General features: G+C 43.1%; 1 protein-coding gene across 3 annotated transcripts in view; it reads left to right on the top strand.

The window, feature by feature from the left end:
* LOC137347303 (polycomb protein SCMH1-like) overlaps positions 1–24,093 on the top strand; it is a 200,103-nt gene that overhangs the window by 53,866 nt on the left and 122,144 nt on the right. For all 3 annotated transcript variants that reach the window (XM_068011705.1, XM_068011703.1, XM_068011704.1), the window contains exon 5: positions 15,696–15,766. In XM_068011705.1, coding sequence (XP_067867806.1) covers positions 15,696–15,766 — 71 coding nt within the window. The remainder of the gene's footprint in view (positions 1–15,695; positions 15,767–24,093) is intronic.

Raw genomic sequence — 24,093 nt, 5'->3', positions numbered from 1 at the left:
AGCTACTTGATTAAGTGATGCTACGCCTGTTTACAAGCAAACTGCAATCTACCCAGTGATGAATACACAGTTAGTATATTAAAACAGGGTACAAATTGTACATTTAATAAAGTGAAGGCCTATAATCCTTATTAATCTGATTTAGTATATTAATTTATTCTATTTCTGTGAACTGTGATTCACTAAAATTTGAAGAAGTGCAGTATGTAAATGCATTCATCCAATAAGGATTGTCACTAGAAGAGCAAAGTGTGACATTGAAAGATTTTTTTCTTATTTCTTGGGGAATGTTTTACCACCACAAGTGGCCATTGAGGCAGAGCTATCATTTAAAAGAATTTGCAAAGTATTTGATAAAGAATGTAAAAGGATTGGGGGAAAGGCCACTGAAATGTGACTAGAGTAGATTGCTCCTGTTGAAGAACCAGTACAGATGTGGTGAGCCAAATAAGAACATGAGAAATAGGAGCAGGAGTAGGCCTTGTGGGCCTTTGAACCATTCAGTAAGATTATGACTGAACTTCTAAATCAACTCCATTTTCCTGTCCTGACCCCATATCCCACGATTCCCTCAGTATCCAAAAATCTCTCGGTTTCAGTCTTAAATATACTCGATGACTGAGCATCCACAGCTTTTCGGGTAGAGAATTCCAAAGATTCACAACCCTCTGAGTGAAGAAATTTCTCTTCATCTCGGGTGTAAATGGACCACCCCTCAGACTATGACCGTTGGTTCTAGACTGAGCCAGTAATACGTCCTCTCAGCATCTACCCCTCAAGGCCTATAAGAATGTTATCCATTTCAATATGATCACCTCTCATTCCTCAGCTCCAGTGAATAGGCCCATTCCACTCAACCTCTCTTCATAGGACAGTCCTCTCATCCTAGGAATCAATCTAGTGAACCTTCGTTGCATCCCCTCCATAGCATCATCGCCTCTGTGCTACAAAATCTCCAATTCTGTGAATACATATGCTCTCAAGAAGAATTTTCATGATGTATTGACATTTTTCATATTTATAATCTCAACGCAAGCTAATGGACTGCTGGGTGGAGCACTACCGAGAACTGTACTCCAGGGAAAATGTTGTCACTGATACCACCCTCAATGCAGCCCAGTCTCTGCCTGTCATGATTGAGCTGGACGAATAGCCAACAAAATCGGAACTCAGTGATGCCAATGATTCTCTAGCCAGTGGAAAAGCCCCTGGGAAGGACAGCATTACCCCTGAAATAATCAAGAGTGCTAAGCCTGCTATACTCTCAGCACTCCATGAACTGCTTTGCCTGTGCTGGGATGAGGGAGCAGTACCACAGGACATGCGCGATGCTAATATCATCACCCTCTATAAGAACAAGGGTGACCGCGGTGACTGCAATAACAACCGTGGAATTGCCCTGCTCAGCATAGTGGGGAAAGTCTTTGCTGGAGTTGTTTTAAACAGACTCCAGAAGCTGGATGAGCGTGTCTACCCTGAGGCACAGTGCGGCTTTCGAGCAGAGAGATCCACCATTGACATGCTGTTCTCCCTTCACCAGCTACAAGAGAAATGCCGCGAACAACAGATGACCCCCTACGTTGCTTTCATAGATCTCACCAAAGCCTTTGACCGCATCAGCAGACGTGGTCTCTTCAGACTACTAGCAAAGATCGGATGTCTATCAAAGCTACTAAGTATCATCACCTCATTCCATGACAGTATGAAAGGCACAATTCAGCATAGGGGCCTTATCAGACCCCTTTCCTATCCTGAGTGGCATGAAACAGGGCTGTGTTCTCGCAACCACACTGTTTGGGATCTTCTCCCTACTGCTCTCACATGCGTTCAAGTCTTCAGCAGAAGGAATTTTCCTCCACACAAGATCAGGGGGCAGGTTGTTCAACCTTGCCCATCTAAGAGCGAAGACCAAAGTACGGAAAGTCCTCATCAGGGAACTCCTCTTTGCTGACGATGCTGCATTAACATCCCACACAGAAGAGTGTCTGCAGAGACTCATCGACAGGATTGCGGCTGCCTGCAACGAATTTGGCCTAACCATCAGTCTCAAGAAACCAAACATCATGGGACAGAACGTCAAATGCTCCATCCATCAATATCGGCGACCACACTCTGGAAGTGGTTCAAGCGTTCACCTACCTAGGCTCAACTATCACCAGTAACCTGTCTCTCGATGCAGAAATCAACAAGCGCATGGGAAAGGCTTCCACTGCTATGTCCAGACTGGCCAAGAGAGTGTGGGAAAATGGCGCACTCGGAAAGAACACAAAAGTTCGAGTGTTTCAAGTCTGTGTCCTGGACAACGTATGTCAGCCAAGAGCGACTTCTCAACTCATTCCATCTTCGCTGCCTCCGGAGAATCCTTGGCATCAGGTGACAGGACCGTATCTCCAATGCAGAAGTCCTCGAGGCGGCCAACATCCCCAGCATATACACCCTACTGAGCCAGTGGCACTTGAGATGGCTTGGCCATGTGAGCCGCATGGAAGATGGCAGAATCCCCAAGGACACATTGTACAGCGAGCTCGCCACTGGTATCAGACCCACCGGCCGTCCATGTCTCCGCTTTAAAGAAGTCTGCAAACGCGACATGAAGTCCTGTGACATTGACCACAAGTCGTGGGAGTCAGTTGCCAGTGATTGCCAGAGCTGGCGGACAGCCATAAAGGCAGGGCTAAAGCGTGGCGAGTTGAAGAGACTTAGCAGTTGACAGGAAAAAAGACAGAAGTGCAAGGAGAGAGCCAACTGTGTAACAGCCCCGACAATCAATTTTATCTGCAGCACCTGTGGAAGAGCCAGTCACTCTAGAATTGGCCTTTATAGCCACTCCAGGCGCTGCTTCACAAACCACTGACCACCTCTAGGCGCTTTCCCATTATCTCTCGAGACAAGGAGGTCAAAGAAGATAATCTCAACCCTATTTTGTTCAGCATATTTCTTTTAGCCCATCTGATTTTTACTTTTTAAGCTTGACGATGTAAAATATTTGCGAAATAAAAAAAATGATAAATTTTAGTATGAATCTGTCTCGTCTCTTTCCCCCATTTCCCAAACTTGACACTGCCCTGCAGTTAGAGGAAACGAACCAATTCAGCTGTCTGCTCACTGCCAATTCCCCTCTGAACTGTGTGCTCGGAGGCCTAAGATGAGTGGGCAGCCACTGACCTCAGCACAGCAGCTTGGTTGCAACTCGGAGCTCAATGGGACTGCAGGAGGTGTGACTGAGTTTCCCTCCCACCAGTCTGGCACGTGTTTGTGTTGCCATCCCATATGAATTTCAAAAATGTTTTTATGTCATCAAAACTCTCCTGACATATTAACTTCATATTTAATTGTGAAAATTCACAGTTTATTTATACTACCCCGGCTATTTAAATGAGCTGCCGGGTGAGAGATCGCGGCGGCTCTTCGGCATGTGGGCAGCCATTTTTTGAGCTCACCGCTGGGAGTGGCAATGGTCTCTTAAAATCCAGCCCCATGTGTCTGAACTTGGCTCAGTGGTAGAATTCTTGCACGTGAGTCTAAAGTTCAGGGATTTAAGCTTCATGGCAGACACTGAGCACATAATCCAGGCTGACCTTCAGTGCAGTGGTGAAGAACTACTGCATTGTTGGAGATGCCATCTGTTGGATGAGGTATTAAACTGAAACTCCATCTGGCTGTTTAGGTGGATATAAAAGATCCCGTGACGCTATTTGAAGAAAGTCAGGGAGCTTTGCTCATAGTCCTGGCCAACATTTATCCCTCAGCCATTGCCACCAAAAGAAAACTACATTTTAAAAGTATTGCACTGACTATGAAGGACCTTTTCTAGCACCTTCCAATTGGTCAGGAGATTCTAGAAGCAAGTTTGTTCTTTCCCTCTTCATAGAACAGATGTACAAAGACTCTGCGAGCTTTACTTAGCATTTGAATAACCCCAATGTGTTTATATGTCTCACCCCTACTCCCCAGTGTCTGATCTGAAATTATTTTTCTGTTAATACAAAAAAGCAACTCCTCCCCTAATAATTGCAGGATGCTGAGACATTGATAATTCCTAACATTCTGTTCAGCTGACGCTGTCTACCTATTTGATCAAACACGGGCAAATGTCAATGATGTAATGTCTCCAGTTAGAATGATGGGGAATATTCTGTGATGTTTTAAACACATTTCCTGCTCTTTGAAGTTGTGTTTTCAGTGTCCTACTCTTGGGGTTTTATGAAATCTGAGTGAAGAAATCTTGATCTAATAAATAATGAGTTTGAAATTTAAAAGGTTTCAATTTGTATTTAGCAAATTATTTTCTTATTTATTCCCTCCCTCACCTGTTCTCATTCTCTGCTGCACCAAATGTTTTTTTTCCCTTCTGGCTCCCCCAAGGGGCTAACTCCTTTTGGGGTACAATTCAATGCACACACTGGCTGTTCTCCAGTTAGGTCAAGGAACTATTTACCTATCTGAGCCTATGCTGCGTGTTGGCGAGCTATCTTGTTTGAACGAAAGGCCAAGGAGGGAATTTTATCCTGGCAACGGGGATGTCAACGTCCAGAAAAACCGACGCCGAAATCCCCACATCGCCTGTTTTCTGGAAGGCCCGCTGAATTTAGTGCCAATTAGGCACTTAAGTGGACAGCGGCGGGCCTTCCATAGGATCTAGGACCCCATCACTGGAAGTCCCGCCCTTGGAGAGCTGTCCACCAATCAGAGGCCGGCAGCTACAGCGTCACCGGATGCTGAGGAGCGTCGCTGCAGCCAGGCCTCGGGTAGATCAGGGCGGAAGGGGGGTCAAAAGGAGTGGGGGTCGCAGGGGAGGAGATTGGCAGCAAGGGCAGAGGGGTGGTCCTCAGTGGGTACCTCCCCCCCCCCCCCCCCCTTTGCCCTTTCCCGGTGCCAGGTCCAGGCACTGAGTAACATTTAACGAGGAAACCTCCCCACACCCGGAGCTGAGAAGCAAGATATGCAGTTTTTCATGCCGTGCTTCCCCTGCGGTGATGGGGTCACCCACTGCATGGCTAGTTGTGACTGCGATGGGAAGAGGCCTTTCGTTGGGGGTTAGTTGCCCAGTTAAGGGCTTCAGTTGGCAGTGGGGCGGGAAGGCCGTTCACAGGCTTTCCCACCCCAGACTAAATTTCAGCGGAGGTGGTCTGGTGGCAGGCACCCCACCCCCCCCACCTATCCTCCTCCCCCGCCACCATCCAGCCTGATTTTTTTTTTTTTTTGCTCTCCCTGCCTCCAAACTTGCTGCAGGGGTGAGCATAAAATTCCCCTCCAAAAATGCATATACTGTCTCAGAATGTGTCACAAAACACTTAGAATACAGGACAGAAGTAGGCCACTCGGTCCATTGTGCCTGTGCTGGCTCTTTGAAGGAACAGTCATGCTTATTCCCACATCCCTGTGGTTTTTTTTTTGTCCATATCCCTATAAGTTTCTCATCTTAAAGTACTCATCCATCTGCCTTTTTAAAATTATTTATGGAATCGGCTTCCACCATCTTTTCAGGATAGTGTGCTCCAGATCCCGAGAACTCTGCGTGAAAACATTTCTCCTCCTCTCTCCTCTATATCTTTTGCCACGATTTTAAATCTGTGCCCTCTAGTTATTGACCCACTTGTCAGAGGGCACAGATGTTCTCTATCTGCTAAATCTAAACCCCTCATCATCTTGCAAACCTCTTTACCTTCTAACCTTCTGTGTTCCAAGAAGAACGGTCTTAACTTATCCAACCTCTCCTCATAATTGAAGAAAGAAAACGGGGAACTGCAGACCTGTTAATTTGCTGTCAGTAGTAGGGAAAATGTTAGAATCTATTATAAAGGATGTGATAACTGGACACTTAGAAAATCATGATATGATTGAGGAGAGTCAACATGGATTTGTGAAAGGGAAATCATGTTTGACAAACCTGTTGGAGTTTTTTGAGGATGTTACTTGTAGCATCAATTAAAGGAGCACCAGTGGATGTGATGTATTTGGATTATCAGAAGTCTTTTGATAAGGTCCCACACAGGAGGTTAGTAAACAAAATTAGAGCACATGGGATTGGGGGTAAAATACTGCTGTGGATTGAGAATTGGTTACCGGACAGAAAGCCGAGTTTGGGAATAAACGGGTCATTCTCAGGATGGCAGGCTGTTACTAGTGAGGTACCACAAGGATCTGTGCTTGGGTCACAGCTGTTTACAATCTATATAAATGATTTGGATGTGGGGACCAAATGTAATATTTCCAAATTTGCTGATGACACAAAACTAGGTGGGAATGTAAGTTGTGAGGAGGATGCAAGGAGGCTTCAAGGGGATTTGGGCAGGCTACATGAACGGGAAAGAACATGGTAGACAGAACATAATGTGAATAAGTGTGAAGTGATCCACTTGGGTAGAAAAAAAACCAGACAAACAGAGTATTTCTTAAATGGTGAGAGGTTGGGAAGTGTTGATGTCCAGAGGGACCTGTGTATCCTTATTCATGAGTCACTAAAAGCTAGTATGCAGGTGTAGCAAGCAAATGATATGTTGGCCTTCATCGAAAGTGGATTTGAGTACAGCAGTAAAAATTATTTGCTGTAATCGTATAGAGCCTTGGTGAGACCGCACCTGGAGTATTGTGTACAGTTTTGGTCTCCGTATCCAAGCAAGGATAGACTCGCCATCAAGGGAGCGCAACGGCGGTTCACTAATCCCTGGGATGGCGGGATTGTTTTACGAGGAGAGATTGAGGAAACTGGGCCTTTATCCTTTAGAGTTTTGAAGAATAAGAGATGATCTCATTGAAACTTAAATTATTACAGGGTGTGACAGGGCGGATGTGGATAGGATGTTTCCCCTGACTAGCGAGTCTAGAATTAGGGGACATAGGACTGGATTTTACCTTAGGTGGACAGGAATTCTTTGTCGGTGGCGAACCCGCTTCCGCTTAGCCCGGGGATCCGTCCCACATTTTACGGGTCCCCGAGCTTTAAGTGTCCCAAGGCGGGACTTCCACCTGCTTGAGGGAGGAGGTCCCGCCTCAGTGAGCTGCCGGCCAATCAGCAGGTTGGCAGCTCTTGCTCCCAGCAGCTCCACCGGGAGCAGTGGCCACTGCTGGGACTGCAGCCCAGCCGACCAGATGGATCTAGGAGTGAAGGTAAGTTGGGCTTGCCTCACCAGACAGATCGGTCCTTCCCTGGTGAGGCTGGAGTGGTTGTTTTGGGGGGAGGGGGCGTCTTGGATTCCAAGGGTGGGTTGGGAGGCGGGGGCGGACCTCAATTGGGCAGCCCCCCCCCCCACCGGGACACAGAAAGGCCGGCAGCTATCGCTGGGCGGCCTTTCATGTCCCCAGCACGAGTAAAATACCCGTGGAGGCGGGCATGGGCCCTTATGTGGCCACTTTAAGGGCCTTGATTGGCCTCGGGCGGGCAGGCCTTTTCCCCCTCTTCTCCCCCCTCCCCCCCCACCGTCCGACCGCCATACAGTCGACCGCAGGCAGGAACAGGGCGGGTAGGCCTTCCGGAGCCTCCCACTCAATTTAACGCTGCCCCCACGCCACCAACTGAGCCACCACTGGGGTGGCATAAAATTAAGCCCATCGTGTCAGAATAAGGGTAGGCCATTTAAGACTGAGATAAGGAGGAATTTCTTCATTCAGAGGGTGGTGAATCTTTGGAATTCTCTATCCTACCGGACTATGGAAGCTCAATCATTGAGCATGTTCAAGGTAGCAATCGATAATGACGTCAAGAGATATGGGATAGCGCGGACAAGAGGCACTGAGGTAGATGATCAGCCATGATCTAATTGAACGGCGGAGCAGGCTCGATGGGCTGGATAGCCTACTCCTGCTCCTTCTGTTCCTATGCTGGTAAACCTCCATTGTACCCTTTCTAAGGTTATTACGTCTTGCCTGAAGTGTGCTGCTCAGATTTGTGCACAATACTCCAGCTGAGGCCTAACCAGTGATTTATGAAGTTCTAGCACGATCTCTTTGCTTTTATATTCTATGCCTCTTTTTATAAACCCAAGTAACCCATATGCATTTTTTACCATTTTATCAACTTGCCCTGGTAATTTTAAGGATTTGTGTATCTGGACATCAAGCTTTGTGCTCATTACCTTTTTCAAAACTGTGCTGTTTATAATTCATATGCAATGAATTTCTTTCAAGTGCACTGAGTTATGCAGTCATTACACATGCAACAGGATCCCACAAACTAACAGGATGAATGACCAGTTAATATATTTAATGCATCAATTAAGGCAGGGATGTTGGTTAAGACACTAGGTGAATTCTCTGCTCCTCTTTAAATAGCACTATCGGGTTTTAATCCGTCAGCCTTTGCTCAGTTGGTAGCACTTTCGCTTCTGAGTAAGAAGGTTGTGAGTTCAAGGCCTACTCCAGACACTTGAGCATATAAGCTAGGATGACCCTTCAGTGCAGTAGTGAGGGTGTGCTGCACTGTCAGAGGTATCGGTCTTTCGGATGTGATATATTAAGGCTCCGTCTTCCATCTTTGAATGTAAAAGATCTCATGGCATTATTCGAAGAACAGCAGGGGAGTTCTCCTTGGTGTACTGATGAATCGATCATCTGGTCATTATCACATTGCTGTTTCTGGGACCTTACTGTGTGTGAATTGGCTGCCATGTTTCCTACTTTAGAACAATGATTACACTTCCAAAGCAATTCATGGGCTGTAAAGTGCATTGAGACATTCTGAGGTGGTGAAAAGTTCTCTATTTCCTGAAGAGGATTCAGGAAAATATGAATATAGTTCTGGAAGTCCATGTTAAATTATTGAGGAAAGACTGGAAAAATGCTTGAAGCAGAGGAAGGTAATACGCAATGGGGCAAGAACTAATTTTGGATTGCTCTAGCAAAGAGCCCGCACATAGACCATGAACCAAATAATTGTCTTCTGATCTGTAAACTCCCTATGATTCATGCTGGAGAGCAAGAACATAATCCAGGCTTTTAAAATGGTGAAATATTTGGAGAAACTGACCACAGATTATGGGTTCAAAATTAGCAAGTGTGAAGTGAGAATGATGAGCTGGAGAAATGAACATGAGCAGCTGACTGCTTTGAAAGGTGCTGAATAATATATTGAAGGATAACTGTTAAAGAAATTGAAGGTTGCAGGAATATGCAAAGGAATTAGATGATCAGGCTATGGTACATTATAGCTTCCTGGTCTGTTGGGTCTATGCAAATACAATTTGCGAAATGAAACTTGTCAAGATTGAATTGATGGTTGTTAGATTGGGCCAGGGGGAAATTTCTCAATTGTCATCTCCTCTTGCACTATTTATTTTTCATTTCTAGGGGACTGAATAAACTGGGCAGAGTCTGATACAGTGCAAGTTCTAAATGTCTGTTGGAAGGGTAGAACTTGATGGGCTGATTGACCTCTTCTTGTTTCATGCTTCTCTGTGTTCCAATATATCAAAAATAATTGTGTTCAGGAAGGAAGATGATAACAGTGTGAATTATCATTTCTGTTTTACACCAACATCTGAAAAACTGAAGAGCCAAAATTGAAAATCAATCATTTTAAAACCATTTCATCTGCAGCTTTGATTTATTGCTGCCATTTAATTAAGCATGTTTCTGTTTTATTAAAAATTGTTACGATAATGTGTAAAAATACAAGTTAACAGTACAAACAATATGGTACATTTGAGTTTGCTGAAAATAAACCTTTGACACATAATTTGGATCTGTGAGGAATTCAGTGGAGATTAAATAACTCTGTTTATATTACAATTCAAGGTTAACTTTGAGGGAACCTGAAGAATATAAAACATTGTGATCCTTTGTCAGCTTGACTGCAGTATAGGGAATGAAGTGATTGGATTTATGGTTTCTGTGTGTAAGTAGTGAATATTTGTAAAATTCACCCAGGGACCTTCTGGGCTTTGATGATCAGGATTGTGGGGAAGAACTGAATCATAGAATAGAACAGCACAGAAGGAGGCCATTTGGCCCATCGTGTCTGCTCTTTGGAAAAGAAATCCAGTTAGTCCCTCGCTCTTTCACCATATTCCTGCATTTTTTTTTCATTTTCAAGTATTTATCTAATTCCCTTTTGAAGGCTGCTATTGAATCTCTATCCACCGTTTTATCAGGCAGTGCATTCCAAATCCTAACCATTCGTTGTGTAAAAATGCTTTTCCTCATGTTGCCTCTGCCCTCTGGTGATCAAGCCTTCAGGTACTGGGAACGGTTTCTCTGTAGTTAATCCATCCAAACCCTTCATGATTTTAAACACCTCTTTTTAACACTCCAGCCTCTGCAGTCTATCCATGTAACTGTAATCCATGTTCCCTGGAACCATTCTCGTAAATCTCTTCTGTACCCTCTCCAAAGCCTTCTCATCAAGTAGGAGGAACTGGAGTCAGCCACTTAGTTGCTTCTGCTCAGCTGTGTTTCGTAGTTACTTTCTGTTGTGTGTCCATTCTTGTTATGCAACTTTTGCTTAATTATCTTCATGAGCTAATTTATAAAGCTTAATCACTTGACATCAAGCAACAGACTCTGGGGACGTTGGCTGGGATACTATGGCGGTAATGTGAGCATTAAGAGTGGGATTATTATTGTACGCTGTCTGCAATGCTAGACATAGTCCCAGAGCTGTCATTTCCCCATTGCTGCTACAGGCGTAATTCATGCAAACATATGCTCCATATACTTGTGAATTTGTGGATCATTTTCATCTGAGGTTATTAATGAATTAGTAAGATACGGCACTTATCTTTTTTCTTCTCTGCTTTCCTCCCCATAATTTCTATTAAAGGCACTGACTTGCTGGGAGGTGGCAGTTCTTCGTTAAAGTTGCTAATCTTTGTAAGCCATGACCCTGAGTGTAGGTGTAGATGCAATGTCTGATCCGTGCAGAAGTTAGCGACGGCAGTTAACAGTGAAAAAAGGAATGTTGGGGAGGATGTGGGACATCACCCTTTCCTTGCTCCTTTCTGGAGTCAGTCAAAATCTAAGCCTAAAATTCGAGCATCTCCAACATTGCAAAGTTTTGCCAAACTGAGCTGATACCAAACATTACTGAGTTCACGATCTGATTCAGTTTCTTGGTACATGCAGTGAGAACCTTCACTCTTTCTGCTTCACTTCAACACCCCCCAACATCCAGGGCACTGAGGTAAATTGTATTGCCCCAACCCAACCAAGATACTAATTAAACAATAAAAGTCTTGAACCTAGTGGCCGGTACAGCTTAGAATGGGACTGATTGCTGTTGTCATCCCGTAGGCTCTCGAGGATCTTCAAAATATTAATTTTGTGTTAGCCTAATTCAGTTGAGGAAGTGATTATTCACCTTTATCAGGATATTTGCATTACATAGTGTTAATGAGCTTTCAAGTTGTACAAGATTTGTTGATATGAATGGGCTTAATTTTGTGAATGGCCTCTCATTTGCAAAACGTAGATTGGTAGATTTTTGTTAGGTAAGGATATGGAACCAAAGTGGGTAACTGAAGTGAAGGTACTGATCAGACATGATCTAATTGAATGGCAGAACAGGCTTGAGCGGCTGAATGGCCCACTCTTGTTTCTAATAAGTGTGCTCCATTTTGGGCAAACATAAATGGCTTGTGTGGTCTCTGCTGTAGTTTTGTTTGGAGATTATTAAACCTGATGATAAGTCTTTTTTAAAAATTCATTCATGGGATTTGGGTGTCGCTGGCTAGGCCAGCATTTATTGCCCATCCCCAATTGCCCTTGAACCACTGCAGTCCATTTGGACTTCGTAGCAGTTAGATGCAACTGAGTGGCTTGCTAGGCCATTTCAGAGGGCATGTAAGAGTCAACCACATTGCTGTGGGTCTGGAGTCACATGTCGGCCAGACCAGGTAAGGACAGCAGATTTCCTTCCCTAAAGGACATTAGTGAACCAGATGGGTTTTTACAACAATCAACAATGGTTTCATATCCATCATTAGACTAGCTTTTTAATTCCAGATTTATTATTTGAATTCAAATTCCACCTTCTGCTGTGGTGGGATTTGAACCCATGTCCCCACAGCAATAGCCTGGGTCTCTGGGGTACTAGTCCAGTGACAATACCACTACGCCACCGCCTTCCCCGTCTCCGTGTGTGTCAAGCACCTTACTGACCAATGCTGTTCTCAGTTCTTTGCGGATTGTAAAGGTGGTCAGTTTACCGCTATCTGGTTCCGGCACAGCTGTGCAAGCTTGATATGGGTGGCACAGTGGTGAGTACCACAGCCTCACAGCTCCAGCGACCCGGGTTCAGTTCTGGGGACTGCCTGTGCGGAGTTTGCAAGTTCTCCCTGTGACCGCGTGGGTTTCCTCCGGGTGCTCCGGTTTTCTCCCACATGCCAAAGACTTGCAGGTTGGTAGGTAAATTGGCCATTGTAAAAAAAAAATTGCCCCTAGTGTCGGTAGGTGGTAGGAGAATTGAGGAAAGGTGGGGATGTGCGAGGGGGGAAAAAAAAGGGATTAATGTAGGATTAGTATAAATGGGTGGTTGATGGTCGGCATGGACTCAGTGGGCCGAAGGGCCTGTTTCGGTGCTGTATCACTCTATGAATAAATCTGAGGTTGGATAAGATGCATTCGAGAATCCCTAAGGAAACAAAGGGGGACATTTCAAGAACTCTAGCACAACTTTTCCAGAAGTCACTGAATACTGAAAAGCAAGAAAAAGAAAGCAAGACTTGCATTTATATAGCATCTTTCACAACCTCAGGACATCCCAAATTGCTTCACAGTCATTGAAGTAGTTTTGAAGTGTTGCCACTCTTGTAACCTGCAGCAGCCAATTTGCGCACAGGTGGGTCCCACAAACTGCAGTGTGATAATGGCCAGATAATCTCTTTTTAGTGGTGCTGGTTGAGGGATAAATATTGGCCAGGGCGTGGGATTCTGGAGGGGTTCCTGGGGACTGGAGAAAGGCAGATGTTAGTCATATTTTTAAAAGTGGTAGCAAAATAACCCATGGTTTGGCATCCATTGTAGGTAAAGTTTGGGAAACCCTTATGAAAGGGAAGATCATGGAGCATCTGGATAGAAATAAATTTCTAAAAGATCATCAATGTGGGTTCTTGCTAATCTCATTTACTAATTATCTTTGAGGTGTGACAAAGCAGCTTGATGGGGATAAAGCAATAGATGTGCTGTACTTAGATCTCAATAAGACCTTTGATTCAGTGCTCCATATCCATCTTTTAACACACTTATATATTGGTTGACCAGTCGAACCCAGAGGTTGGCATTGTCATCCCTCTAGGAGAATGTTACCAGTGAGGTCCCACAAGGGTCTGTTTGGGATATCTCTCTTTGTTTTAATACAATTATTAACCAAACTTATTCGATAAATGGATTAATTCAGAGTGAAAATATGGGAAGTGTGAACTTTCCATTTGTGCAGATGCCTTATGCATTAAATTTATATCGACCAAGATGTTAGTTGTAGTATAAACCATGCATTTGGAATAATCTGCCAGCACTGATATAGCAATGATGCATTCTACTGAAGAAAAAAATCACTAAAAGTGCTACTTTTGGTGAAAAGTTTGGACCATCCTGTTTCTACTAACTTTTGGATGTCATTGTTTGACCTGACAGACTGCAGTGCATAATGTAAAAATGCCCAGGCAGTGACCAAGTGCAAACAGCGGAAGGAGCGCTCGGAATTTCGAGCATCCCATTCACTCGTCTCACCAAACACCACCTGCCCCACCTGTGGCAGAGTGTGTGGATCCAGAATTGGACAATTCAGTCACCTAAGGACCCGCAACCCTGGAGTGGAAGAAAGTCATCCTCGTTACCAAGGGACTGCCTAAGAAGAAGATGATTATGACCATTTTGGATTTGTGGCTTGGCATTTTTTCAGGAAAACTTTTGAAAGCAGCTCATGTTTCTGGTAGAAATTTGTCAGTGACATTAGCTGTTTTGTCATAGAATGGGCTCTATATGTTTGAAATGCCACATGAAATCTGATGAAGTGTGATCTTCCATTCAGTATAGTTCACTGCTGGCCTTTCCAATGACCGGCATGAAATCGGGAAGAAAACATTTGAATTGGCAACTTTTCTTATTGAAGTGTTTGCTGTAAACCTGTTCTTACATAGAAGTTATGAAGTGCATTCAGTGTTCCAGCTCTCATGGAATCTAGTTTAAATTAATCGTTAGCAATCACTTTTGCAGCAAGAATTGAAGTTTGAGTTCCCAATTCTTTGCTGCATTTTTCCTGTTGATTTTTTGTTGCCACATGAGAATGTAAGAAACAGGAAGTAGGAGTAAGCCAAATGGACGATTGAGTCTGCTTCACCATTCAGTAAGAGAATGGTCTGAACCTGTACCTCAACTCCACTTTCCTGCCTATCCCCAGATCCCTTGATTCTCTTAGTGACCAAAAATCTCTCGATCTCTGTCTTGAATATACTCAACGACTGAGCATCCACAGCCCTCTGGGGTAGAGAATTCCAAAGATTCACAACTCTCTGAGTGAAGACATTTCTCCTTATTTCAGCCCTACAATGGTAACGTTGACCAGTTTTGTTTTAAATTTAGAGGGTAAACAAGTTTGCATAACTTACCAATTTTACCTGCTTACCGCATATATACATAAACATTCGTATTTGTATGCACCTCGAGAATTCAAGCATTTCAATTATTAGCTCTCCGAGCATAACAATCACATTAAAATCAGGAAGAATTGCTGGAGTATGCATTAACATTCTATGCTCAGGAATAGGATTATGCTTAATTTCCTTAGAGAAAAACACCTAAATGTTTTCTCAGATACCTGACGTGTGGATCCACAGATGAGAGCTCCCTGCATTTGTCCCATGAAGAGAGGAGAGATGATTTTGTCAGTTGGGGCAAGAATGTGAAACGTGTTCCTCTTTCTGAATGGGAACCACACAACTTGCACTTGTCCCTCTTGTAATCAATACTGTGTGTGTGTCTGCTGTAATTATAGTTGGTACAGTTGACAACCTGTGGTGCTGACCCACCAATTTAATTCAATGTTCTGAACCAGAAGTAATTTGGTATATAAAAAATATTGTTTGCAGCTTTATGCCATACAACCTAGCTCTGGTCTACATTTTTCTGGTGGTACGAATATCAAATGACTTGTGAAAAGTAATTGGGAAAAGCAAGTCGAAAGCAACAGATAATAATCACTGGTTGTATTGTCAGTAATATCAGAATTTCTTAGCCTGTTTCAGTAACATTGAAGCATTTTAATCTTGGCTATCCTGTAAAATCCACCCCGGGCGAAACTTCAGTGTCTCTGCCAATTCACCTTGCCCTTTTCTATGTTTTCTGAAACAGTGTCCTATGCTTCAGCGCTCCTTAATTTAGTTGAAGTTAAGTGACATGCCAGGATATTAGCCCTAGTGTCGACCTGGGATCTATACAGTAATTCTCTAGGTACCAATGCTGTTGCACTGCAGTCTTTGCTTTATGCTTTGCTGTAGCTGGCTGTGTGCATTGTCTATGTAAACTTTGAGCACACGCCAGGTCCCCAGAGGAGTCAGTGAGTACAAGTGGAGCTGCTAAAACTTTCCAAAGTGATTTTTGACCTATTTATTATGCTGAAGGAAGCACAAAATATTTTTCTGAAATTATGGGTTTATGACTAGATTTAGGAACTTGTAGAGTAAATGATGTTTTCCTTCCCATTTTTTCTTTCCTTTTTGTTGTTGTTGAATTTAATTTACTCACCACTTTATTTCTGCTTTCAGGTCATTTCAGTTGGGACAAATACCTTAAGGAGACAGGTGCTGTTGCTGCCCCTTCCCATTGCTTTAAGCAGGTGAAATAGGCTTTTATTTCATTTTAGTGCTGTGATAATTTGTATAGAGCTGAGGTTGGCTGTGGTATTCACACTGGGATATTGGCATTTTTTTTCTAACATTGTATGTTAATTATAAAAGTGAGTCAAGTGAGCCATAATTGATATCTGATAGATAATCAGAGATATCTCCATAAGAATTTGATGTGCTATTCAGTTATTTTCAGAACAGTGCTCATCCATATTTGAATCTGATTCTTGTCCATATCATGCAAACCCTCCCTTTTCTGTGATGCAAAATAGTTCATGATTAGGCAGAAGGTTTTGGGCATTAATGAGAAATTATGTAAAATTGAAATCAATGGGAATTAGGAGGCAGACTCTTCACTGGTTGGAGTCATACCTCGCATAAAGGAAGATGGTTGTGGTTGTTGGATGACAATCATCTCAGCCCCAGGACATCACTGCAGGAGTTCCTCAGAGCAGTGTAATTGGACCAACCATCTTCAGCTGCTTCATCAATGACCTCCTCTCAATTATAAGTTAGAATGGGGCTGTTTGCAGCTGATTGCACAGTGTACAGTTCCATTTGCAACTCCTCAGAGAATGAAGCAGTCCATACCTGCATCCAGCAAGACATGGGCAACATTCAGTCTTGGGCTTCTAAGCGGCAAGTAACATGCATGTCACACAAGTGCCAGGCAATAACCTTTTCACACAAGAGAGAATCCAACCATCACCCCCTGACATTCACAGGTAGTGTCATCGTTGAATCCCCTACCATCAACATCCTGGGGCGTAGCATTGACCTGAAACTTAACTGGATCAGCTACATAAATACTGTGGCTATAAAAGCAGGTCAGAGGCTGGTAAATTTGTGGCGAGTAACTCATCTCCTGACTCCCCAAAGCCTTTCCACCATCGACAAGGTGCAATTCAGGAGTGTGATGGAATACTCTCCACTTGGCTGGATTAGTGCAGCTCCAACAACACTGAAGAAGCTTGGCACCATCCAGGACAAAGCAACCTCCTTGATTGCCACTCCATCCACCACTTTCAACATTCATTCCCTCCACCACCAACGAACCCATGGCTGCAGCATGTACTATCTACAAGATGTACTGCAGCAACTGACCAAGGTTTCTTTGTCGGCACCTTCCAAGCCCATGACCTCTATCACCTAGGAGGACAAGGGCAGCAGATGGCCACTTGCAAGTTCTCCTCCAAGTCACACACCATCCTGACTTGGAACTATATTGCCGTTCCTTCACTGTTACTGGATCAAAATCCTAGAACTCCCTCCCTAACAGCACTGTGGGTGTATCTTTACTGCACAGACTGCAGCAGTTCAAGAAGGCAGCTCACCACCACTTTCTTGAGAGCAATTAGGGATGGCAATAAATGCAAGCCCTGCAGTAACACTGAATGAATTGAAAAAAAATCTTTTTAAATAAAAGTCTCAACAACAAAGCTTGAATGAGAAAGTTAATTGATAGAGTGGAAAGTAGGAGTGGGGTGGATGTAAAATTAATCAAGTAGAGTTGGGAGCAATAACTGAGGGAATGTAGACTCTATAGATCATCAAAATGCTAAAATAAATGATTGTCCAATGTTGAAAGCTGTAAAACCTTCAGCTTTGCATTTGCGATTTATACTTCATTCAACTAACTGCAGTGTGTTAATTTTAAACGGAACCGAATTCTTACTGTCTGGTTTTCGCCACCACCTGATGAGTAAATCTCTTTATAGAGTCTAAACTACATCTGTGTGTACGTACTGTATCAGCATGTAATAAATTACGATTTTATTTTTGTAGTGTATAACTTAATCTATTTCCCCAATCCTACTGGTGTGAATTCTAATCTGAATATTGTTGCCTTTATTAGTTGGAGTTTAGCCAGTTTCAAATTCAAAATTAATCTGAAATAACCGTTTCCAATTAACAAACCTAATCATCTACTTCTAAAGACTTAAGTTGTAGAAAAAACTGTTCTGCATTGCAAAATCTTTGTCATTGTGGGAAAGTAGTCAGGAATTAGGCTATTGGGTTTGGATTCGGGTTCAGAGGGTCACAGTGATGCCTCTTTTAAAGCTGTGACCTTGTCAGCAGTTGTACCTGTGTCGGAAAATGCACTTTCTGAAAGTTTAAAAATGTAGTGAAAGGTTTTAATAACACTGCATCACACAGAAGGTCTGTTTATAGATCTCCAGTTACTGAGTTTACATAAGGAACAAGTCCCTTGAGCCTGTTCTGGGTTCCATGACTTGGCAAGTCCAACTCGCTCCTCGTGCAAATGTTGCATTTGTAACTATTATTGTATCAGAACTGACTTGTGTTTGTCCCAATTCTTCCACTTCCCCTCCTGAAGGTGGTATCTCACGCTGGGATATGGGTTTGGGGGCTCTCTGGTACCTTGCCATTTTTCATGTGTGAACTTGGGCACAAAGTGTTGGCAGACTATTTAACCATAACACCAAGTCCATTTCTGCCCATCGCACACGTCTCTCTGTTAGGAACCAACAGGTAGAAGCAGAAAGCTTTCACTGATTTCGTTTCCTACTTCCACCTTGCAGCCCTGGGGACACTAAAGACACTGGCCTGCTTGAATTGATTTAATTCAGCATAGACCAGGGATCGAACATGGTTTCAATTTAAATCCCTCCAAGGCCTTGCCCCTTCCTATCTCTCTACCTCCTCCAGCTGGCCCTACAACCTTCCAGGATTTCTGTGCTTCTCCAATTCTGACCTCTTGTACGTCCCCAATTTTAATCGCTCCACCTTTGGTGGCCATGCCTTCAACTGCCAAGATCATGAGCTCTGAAATTTTGTCCTTAAACCCCTCCTCCTCTCTACCTCACCTTTCCTCTTTTAAGATGCTGCTTAAAACCTACTTTTTCGGCCAAACTTTTGGTCATCTGTCCTAATATGTCCTTGTATGGCTCTGTCACATTTTGTTAACGCTCCTGTGAAGCACCTTGGGATGTTTTACTACATTTAAAAGGCACTATTAAACAAATTGAAGTTACTAGCTTCTTGGTCTGTAAGGTGACATGATGCATCAGATTAAGCTGCTTCTAAATCGGTCAATTTTAAATGGAGATGCTTACAGTACTACTTAAAAGGACAATATTTAGTAGATATTTAATTGTCTCTGGTGATTGAGCACCTTTATCACTGAGGCCTTACACTGGATCTGAAATAAAATGAATGTGTGAGCATCCTGCAGTACCTGTTCATTCTTGTGAATGTGGCGAGAGGAACTTGTAACAGTGTTGGATGTACTTGACAAGGCTGACTCAGCGCCTTGTTAAAGTTTTCAGAATGAACTAACAAATCAAATCAAACCATTTAAAGAACTAGGCGTTTTCACAAACTGGAACTGTATTGGTTCCCTGAAATCCTTGTGATTGACCTATTGAAAAGCTAGAAGCTTAATGCGCCCCAAGGTCATGGCCCAGCTTATTTCCGCATCTCTTCAGTGCTTTGCAGGCAGTGATTTCATTTGTTCCATGTTAATGTGACCCAGAATCTTACTTTTTAAATCCTAGAAATATTTTCCTTAAGCCAGTCCACATATTCTGCCAGGACTTGGGGTTGTGTAGTGTTATTGAGATTATTACAAAGTTGTGCACTAAATCACAAAATATAGCCTATTGTTCCGTGTGGTATGTAAATGTTTACCAATTGTGATGGGAAACAGCTGGCTGCGTGTTTGTTAACTTGCAGTTCAGTCAATCCATCCTGATTTTTAATATATTCTCTGGATACAATACATTGTCACATTCGTAGTTTAGAGGATATAAATCAATATGCATGAAATAGTGTGCCTTGACATTGGTCATCTACTCTGTGTTAGAATCTATTATAAAGGATGTGATAAATGGACACCTGGAAAATAATGATATGATTGGGCAGAGTCAACATGGATTTGTGAAAGGGAAATCATGTTTGACAAACCTGTTGGAGTTTTTTGAGGATGTTACTTGTAGCATAGATAAAGGAGAACCAGTGGATGTGGTGTATTTGGATTATCAGAAGTCTTTTGATAAGGTCCCACACAGGAGGTTAGTGAACAAAATTAGAGCACATGGGATTGGGGGTAATATACTGCAATGGATTGAGAATTGGTTACCAGACAGAAAGCAGAGAGCAGGAATAAGTGGGTCATTCTCAGGGTGGCAGGCTGTTACTAGTGGGGTCTGCGCTTGGACCACGGCTGTTTACAATATATATAAATGACTTGGATATGGGGACTAATTGTAATATTTCCAAATTTGCGGATGACACAAAACTAGGAGGGTATGTAAAGCTAGTATACAGGTGCAGCAAGCAATTAAGAAGGCAAATGATATGTTGGCCTTCGTTGCAAGGAAATCTGAGTACAGGAGTAGAGATGCATTGTCTCAATTGTAAAAAGCATTGGTGAGACCACATCTGGAGTATTGTGTACAATTTTGGTCTCCTTATCTAAGGAAGGATATAATTGCCATAGAGGGAGTGCAATGGAGGTGGACCAGACTCATCCCAGGAATGGCGGGATTGTCTTCGGAGAGATTGCAGAAACTGGGCCTGTATTCTCTAGAGTTTCGAAGAATGAGAGGTGATCTCGTTGAAAATTGCAAAATTCTTAACAGGGTGTATGTGGATAGGATGCTTCCTCTGGCTGGTGAGTCTAGAACCAGGGGACACAGTCTCAGAATAAGGGGCAGGCCATTTAAGACTGAGATGAAGAGGAATTTCTTTACTCAGAGGGGGTGGTGAATCTGTGGAATTCTTTACCCCAGAGGCTGTGGAAGATCAATCGTTGAGCGTGTTCAAGACAGAAATCGATAGATTTCTGAATGCTAACGAGATCAAGGGATATGGGGATAGTGGGGAAAAATGGCGTTGAGGTAGATCAGCCATTATCTATTTGAATGGTGGAGCAGGCTAGATGGGCTGAATGGCCTACTCCTGCTCCTATTTCTTATGATCCCTATCTCTCAAACCTCTGCCAGCAGCCCTATCAACATTCCAGATCTCTTTGCTCCACATAGGTATTTAGAAAGTGACACCTTAATCATAGCTTGAGGGTATTTTTGTGCCAATTTCTCCTGTTCTGCTCTACTAACAGAATTAAATTCTGGTCCAAAGAGTGCTTATGGAATTTTGTCAAAAAACCCAGGCTTGTGTGAGCTTTGACTGTGAGTGTTCCTGGCTTTTCAATTGTGATGTGTATCAAATTTGAACCTAATCCTGTCCTGCAGCCACAGTCCATAGACACTCAATTACAGCAGATGTCACTGGATAGTGGTGAGGATGGGAAGCCCAAGTGATTTTCCTTTTCCTAGTCTAAGGATACTGAAGCCACTGGTAACACTTCGTGACTGAGTTCACTTAGCTCTGCACAGAGCAGTGGACTGAACATCCTCGAGCTCTGCTCTCCTGCCACTCTGTTCCTGCCTATACTCCATCCTGAAACCTGGGAATGAGGCCATTTGCATTAAGGGATGGGCACCAATGCCATTTAAGGTGCTCCCTGGTAGAGGCCAGGATTTCTACAGCAACATCCACTGCTGCCACCTGCTCATTGGAATATGGTTTTAAGAAAAAAGGGATGTTGAGCCTGTGGAACTATCCCAAATTCCAACCCTTTCTTTCATTCACCCCCACCCACCCACCAACTGGGCTTAGGTCACTGCCCTCAGAAGTGCCCTTCATGCCAATGACCCTTGTGCCCTCCGAACTGAGTATTCTAGCGTTGCGGAGTGAGTTTATTTCACCTGGCAGGTCATTATGGAACAGAATTTTTTTCGATGAAAAAACTCATTTTCTTGAGCTGTGAACACAAAAGGCATTGTCTATTTAAATGTTTTGAATTATTATCTCGCCCACTTTACCCTTATTCTTTTACTGCTGACCTATGAGTGTGGTCAACTTCTCAATGGTGAAAGGTTCTACAAGTGATAGCAGCACTCTAGTACCTTGTCCAAGTGACAGTTCTTCATGTATAAATCTGAATGTTGAGTAATGGCAAGCAGGCTATCTCAGCACAAAGAAAAAGGCATCAGGATTGAGTCTCATCCCATTCTGTCCTAAAACACACATTTCCCATGTCCTGGACTTCATCCTCACTAACCTGGCACTGGCAACAAACAACAACAACCTGTATTTATATGGCACCTTTAACATAATAGAACGCCTCAAGGCGCTTCACTCGAGCGTTATCAAACAAACTTTGACACCAAGCCATTTATGGAAGTATTCGAGCAAATGACCAAAAGGTTGTTCAGAGGTAGGTTTTAAGCAGCATCTTAAAAGAAAAGAGATGCAAGGGGGTTTCTGGAGGGAATTCCAGAGCTTAGGGTCATGGCTGCTGAAGGCACAGCCGCCAGTGTTGAAGCAATTAAAATCAGGGTGGGCAAGAGGTGAGAATTGGAGGAGCGCAAAGATCGTGGAGGGTTGGAGGAGGTTGCAGAGATAGTGATCTCTGGTCTGTATTGACCTGCAGTACAGTGATGCTGTTCAAAACCTTGTCTGGTATCGAGACTAAATGAGCCAGAACTACTTCCTGGCTGAACACTGACAAAGCCAAACATCCCCTAACTCTTCTCTCAAATCCTGATTGTTTCTGGTTTTCCTACTAACCCCCCTCCCATCCCACTACATAAATCAACCTTCAGATGTTGCACAGCATTGAAGGTGCTTTGCAACTAATGTTCTCTCTATGCTGCGTAACTGTGCAGCAACCCAAATGTCTCCATGCAGGATGCGCACAAGTCGGCCCCTTTAAATTATCACACTTACACAGCCACCTAAAAATATTTTAAAGGGCCCACGCGTTTAAAGAAATCTCCTGTGCACTCAAACAAAATTGAGCAGACGTTGCCTTCATGCCCTTGTTTTTATTCTTTTTGGATCTGTATAATGGGAGGCCCATCCCATATAGTCAGTTTCACTGCTCCAGCGTAGTTGAAAGTTACTGCCTGTGGTTTGGACATTCATTTATGTGACCGTTACAAGGCCAAAGTTACCTTGTGTGTGTTTTTTTTACACTGCGTGCTGGATGTTCATTCTTAAGCAGAGTGGTGCATGTCTAGAGAGCTTTTCCATTCTTTCACCATCAAGCCAATTGCTCGCTCTCTGTCAGCTGCTGCCTTCAACATCAGTGTCATGAACAGATGTCCAATCTGCCATCCCTGGTCTGTCAGTAAAAAAAGTTTAATAAAGACAATGGTGTTTTATACTGTGCTGACCACAAAGCCCATCTGTTAAACTGAAGTAACGAATAGAGCCAATTGGTTTGCAATAAGTTTGAATTCCAGTTATCGTCTTTTAACCTTTGTTGTTGTTATTATGTATCTGTTATTCTATGCCAGTACAGCTATTTTTATTTTGAATAATTGGAAATTCTAAATGTTTGACCATATTTTTCAACCTATTTTGACAGTTAGATATGTTAAGGAGCCAATCATTGAGATCTCATAGAGCTTCTCTATAATTGCCCCTCTTCTCCAATTCAGTCTGCTGAAAAATTGCTATGCTCTAGTCGATGGGACTGCTGCCTGAGAGAAATGAAATACTGTTCTTGGTTTAACCCTTATGCTGGTGAACAAGTGAGAAATCCTGAATTAGCATTACAGATGCTGTGGTTAGTGTTAAATGGTAACTACGTGGCTTCACTGAGGCTTAAGGTGGGTTGAAGTGTCTGATAGAAGTATTGTAATTTTAAGTATAATAGAAAAGGGTTGGAGATTGTTATTCCAAAGTGTGCTGCTTTTTGCTGCCAACTTCAGCCAGATGAAACCCACCTGGCTTGGAGGGGGGAAATTTTAAAAGCAAGTGCTAGCAGCAACAACAACTACTTCATTTATATAGTGCCTTTTAACATAGTAAAATGTTCCAAGGAGCGTAATCAAACAAAATTTGATACTGAGCCACATAGATATTAGGATAGATGACCAAAAGCTTGGTCAATGAGGTAGGTTTTAAGGCTTGTCTTATAGGAGGAAAGAGAGGAGGAGAGGTTTAGGGAGGGAATTCCAGGGCTTGAGATCCTGCAGCTGAAGGCAGGTGGCCAGAATTGGAAGAGCTCAGATAAGTCTGTTGTAAAACTGGAGGAGGTTATGGAGATGAGGAGTGGCAGGACCATGGAGGGATTTGAAACAAAAGATGAGAATGTTAAAATGTGTGTCGAGGAAAGATTGCTCACAAATTTAAAATTACTTCAGAGTTCAGCAAAAATAAAAACCCTGTACTCAAACTTCAACTCGGTAACTGCACTGAGCTCTGGTTTTATTTTTGAATAAGTTGTATAACAGAATAGGAATCATTGTTTAACTGGCTTGGGCCAGCAAGATGTGCATTG

The sequence above is a fragment of the Heterodontus francisci genome, chromosome 31 (genome assembly GCF_036365525.1).
Source record: "Heterodontus francisci isolate sHetFra1 chromosome 31, sHetFra1.hap1, whole genome shotgun sequence".
Classification (NCBI taxonomy): Eukaryota; Metazoa; Chordata; class Chondrichthyes; order Heterodontiformes; family Heterodontidae; genus Heterodontus; species Heterodontus francisci.
This window is presented reverse-complemented; position numbering and strand designations above follow the sequence as displayed.